This window comes from Zosterops lateralis (genome assembly GCF_965231275.1).
Source record: "Zosterops lateralis genome assembly, chromosome: 23".
Taxonomy (NCBI): domain Eukaryota; kingdom Metazoa; phylum Chordata; class Aves; order Passeriformes; family Zosteropidae; genus Zosterops; species Zosterops lateralis.
Genome location: NC_139783.1, coordinates 3,891,739 through 3,896,156, shown reverse-complemented (window position 1 = coordinate 3,896,156; position 4,418 = coordinate 3,891,739). Strand labels below are relative to the sequence as shown.

The 4,418-nt window shown below is 53.0% G+C and overlaps 1 protein-coding gene across 1 annotated transcript; it reads left to right on the top strand.

The window, feature by feature from the left end:
* Positions 1–571: 571 nt before the first annotated feature.
* Positions 572–1,504, top strand: LOC310918278 (olfactory receptor 14J1-like; the record flags this gene model as incomplete). Its single annotated transcript, XM_083877133.1, has 1 exon — positions 572–1,504. The coding sequence occupies one exon, from the start codon at positions 572–574 to the stop codon at positions 1,502–1,504; it is 933 nt and encodes a 310-aa protein (XP_083733259.1).
* Positions 1,505–4,418: the final 2,914 nt, after the last annotated feature.

The following is a 4,418-nucleotide window of genomic DNA, read 5'->3' as shown; positions in this document are numbered from 1 at the left end:
GGACTGCTCCCACCATGACATTTAACTGCAGAACATTTCCAAGCAGATTATACAGGGAGCAAAGCGAGGCAGGGGCTGGAAAAATGGGGAACTCTTGCATGTTAATCTACATCTCTGGGTAGCCTGCATGGGAAATTGCACACAGATATTAATCTCTCTGTCCAGGTTGAGAAAAATAACACATTTTTCTCTCAGATCTTACTAAACCAGGCAGTGACAGGAATCACAGAGTGTCCCTTGCAGGCAGCACCAGTGTTGATTTCCCAGCCTCCTCAGGGTTGCTCTGATGTTGCCATCAGAGCCTGCAGAGCCAGAGCTGCCCCTGGGCAGTGCCTGAGCTGGGAGGGCTCTGCAGGGCAGAGCTGAGCCCCCAGGGCTGGGCTGGGCTCTGGCAGCACTGGCAGGGCCCAGCCCTGGGCACAGGGAAGCAGCTGCAGGCAGGGACAGCTCCAGGCAGCAGAGCCCTGGGCAGGCAGTGGGGGGAAATTGTGCTGGGATATTGAAAGTCTTGTCTTAACTGAACTATTCCATGATTACTCTTTTTACAGATCCCCATGCCAAGACACCACAAATGTCCAACAGCAGCTCCATCAGCCACTTCCTCCTGCTGGCATTGGCAGACACGAGGCAGCTGCAGCTCCTGCACTTCTGCCTCTTCCTGGGCATCTCCCTGGCTGCCCTCCTGGCCAACGGCCTCGTCATCAGCGCCGCAGCCTGCGGCCACCACCTGCACAGCCCCATGTTCTTCTTCCTGCTCCACCTGGCCCTCAGTGACCTGGGCTGCATCTGCACCACTGTCCCCAAAGCCATGCACAATTCCCTCTGGGACACCAGGGACATCTCCTACACAGCATGTGCTGCTCAGCTCTTTTTCTTTCTGTTCTTCATGTCAGCAGAGTTTTCCCTCCTGACCATCATGTGCTACGACCGCTACGTGTCCATCTGCAAACCCCTGCACTACGGGACCCTCCTGGGCAGCAGAGCTTGTGCCCACATGGCAGCAGCTGCCTGGGCCAGTGCCTTTCTCAATGCTCTCCTGCACACAACCAGTACATTTTCCCTGCCCCTGTGCCATGGCAATGCCCTGGGCCAGTTCTTCTGTGAAATCCCCCCGATCCTCAAGCTCTCCTGCTCCAAATCTTATCTCAGGGAACTTGCGCTCATTGCTGTTAGTGCCTGTTTATTATTTGGCTGTTTTGTGTTCATTGTTTTCTCCTATGTGCAGATCTTCAGGGCTGTGCTGAGGATCTCCTCTGAGCAGGGACGGCACAAAGCCTTTTCCACCTGCCTCCCTCACCTGGCCGTGGTCTCCCTGTTCCTCAGCACTATCGTGTTTGCTCACCTGAAGCCTCCCTCCATCTCATCCCCATCCCTGGATCTGGCCCTGTCAGTTCTGTACTCGGTGGTGCCTCCAGCCCTGAACCCCCTCATCTACAGCCTGAGGAACCAGGAGCTCCAGGCTGCAGTGTGGACACTGATGACTGGATGTTTTCAGAACTATTAAACTGCTGGCCAATTTCTGAAAATCACTTGTAATAAAATTAATCTTTGATATTTCTTGTTTGTTTGGTTGTGGGTTTTCTTCCAGCATTTGGTATTTTTAATCTTATCAACAAAGAAATGTCGTTGTTTGTATCTGTTCTAATTTTGATTCTCTCCATCTTCCTTGCAGCCACAGTCTGTGTCAATGAGGGACTGCTCTCTTGGTGTCTTTAAAAGAACTCAAGGATCTCCCAGCCAAGTTTTCTGCAGAGATCCCCTTTTGTTCTCTTCTTTGCAGCTGCAGCAGCACGGTCTGTGTGCAGAGCTGGGGGCAGATCAGGGCTGGCACAGCAGCTGTGCCCAGGAGCAGCAGCCCTTGGTGCTGCCAGTGCTGCTGCCGTGGCCCTGCCCCGCTGCCCTCCTGGCCCTGGTGTTGCTGTAGGGCCTGAGGGCTCTCGGGGCCGGGCACAGGGCTGGGGGTGGCAGTGCCGGGGCTGCAGCAGGGACAGGCCATGGGCACTGCTGGGGCAGCGCTGACGCCTCAAGGCAGGGCCTGGGGGCTCCAGGCTCCTTGCCCAGGCTCTCTCCAGAACACGCCCAGGCCAATGCTCAGCACAGAAAAGCCCCGGGAGCAGCCCCAGGCTGGCCCTGGGCAGGCTGGGGGCAAACAGCAGGGCTGGGGCTCTGCAAGGGCCCTGGGGGAGACGGGAAGGAGCAGCAGAGCAGGGGCTGATCCATCCCCACTGCGCTGGACACCCCAGGGCAGCGTCCCAGAGCGTCCTCATGCACCTGCCAACAACATCCCCCCTGGGCAGCCCTGGCCTCTCCCCCAGCTCACACAGGGGCCGCATCCTTGCAGGCACAGACACGGCAGCACTGCCTCAGGAGCCCCTGTTTGCACTGCCCGGAGCAGGCCTCAGCACCCCCATGCTGTTGGGGTGGGGAGATGAACCTGAGGGAGCACAAATGCCATCAGCCCCTGGGGCCAGGAAGGGCTGGGCCACAGCAGGGAAACCATTCAGCTTTGTCGTGGCCTCTCAAGTCACACAGAGAGTTTGTTCCCATCAGCTCTGAGTTTCCTGTGCCACTGCAGACGTTGTTGCTCAGAGCCAGGGCTGCCTGGCAGCCACCCCCAAACTGCCCTCAACATTTCCTTTGCTTCACCTTGGCTTTCTTTCCTCTTCCTGCTACAAATTTCTTCCTCTTGCCCACCCCTGTTCCCTCCCCTGCAAACAGCCCATCCCTGGTTGCCCTTTCCTCTCTGGCCCCACTCCCCATTGCAGTTCCTGAGTTGGCACCATGGGAACGTCCCTTGGGGAGCAGGATCATCCTCCAAGGGCTTCAGGAATTGTCTGCAGGCTCCTGCAGTGCCTGGGGCTGCTCCCTTGCCAGAGGCACCCCAGGCCAGGGGGGCACATCTGGGCTGCTGTGTCTGGCTGTGGGGCTCCTGTTGTGGGCCATGAAGAGGAGCTGCAGAGGCTCTGCAGGACTGACAGGATGGGCTTTGGGGCTGTCAGGAGAAGCTGAGGGACCTGGGCTGCTGCACCTTCTGAAGAGGAGGCCCAGGCCTCATCCGGACACTGCTGCAAGGCTGCTTTCAGAGAATCACACAATCAGCAAGGCTGGAAATGACCTTGGACATCATCAAGTCCAAGCTGTGCCCTGACACTGCCTTGTCTCCCCTGAGCCTCCTCTTGTCCAGGAGAAAGAAGCCCAGCTCCCTCAGCTGCTCCTCCCAGGACTTGTGTTCCAGAGCCCTCCCCAGCCTTGTTCCCTTCTCTGGACACGCTCCAGCCCCTCCATGTTGTTCCTAAATTGGGGGGCCCAGAACTGGACACAGCACTCGAGGTGCTGCCTCAAGCAGTGCCCAGCACAGGGGAAGAATCTCTGCCCTGCTCCTGCTGGCCACACTGTTCCTGATCCATAGGAATGCCAGGGCTTGGATGGGGGACATGGTGGGCAGGGCCTGGGGACAAAGTCGAATTTCTGTCAGCCATGAAGGGTGTCTTGGGTTTTCTAACAAAACAAACAAACAAACAAACAAACAAACAAAAAACAAACATGAAAGAAAAAAAGTTTATTCTATTCCATCTTTTGAAACCTTGTTTGTTGAGGTGTTTTTCTTTATCTGTTGTATCTCCAGGAGGGAGGGTGCAAGTGCCTTTCTGATAACAAGCCAGCTGTTAAAACCGGGTGGGGCATTGATTCTTATCTCTGTTCACCCTCCCATTACCTCCATGGGGATCTCTTCTGTTAATGGGCCATTACAGCTCAGCAATGACAGTTAAAAAATATTTGTGGGATATTTTTCAGATATTTTGGTACCAGTGTAGGGATATTTGGGAATAGTTTGGGAATGTTTGTTCTTGGAGTATTTTGGGGACATTTTGAGAAGATTCCTTAATTATTTTAGGAACATTTCACAGACATTTTAGAAATGTTCTGTGATTTTTTTGGGGGGAATTAGGAATGTTTGGGGGATATTTTGATGAAGTTGTGGGCATATTTCAGGGACATTTCAGGAATGTTTTGGGAATATCCCAGAAATATTTTGGGAACATTTTTGGGATATTTCAGGGATATTTTGAGGATATTTTGGAGATGATTTGAGAAGATTCTGGGAATATTTCACGAATATTTCAGAGACATTTCAGAAGCAGTCCACTCACATTATTGGGAATTTTTGGGGAACATTTTGAGGATATTTTAGATACACTCCATGAACACTTCTGGGAATTTTTTGGGAATATTTCAAGGGATTTTAGAAAGACTCCATGCACATATTTGGGAATATTTTTTGAGAGTGTTTCAGGGGATTTTAGAAACATGCTTGCACATTTTTTGCAATATTCTGGGAACATGTTAGGGGATTATAGAAACATTCCCCAAACATTTTTTGGATTTTTTTCTGGAATATTTCAGGGACATTTTAGGCA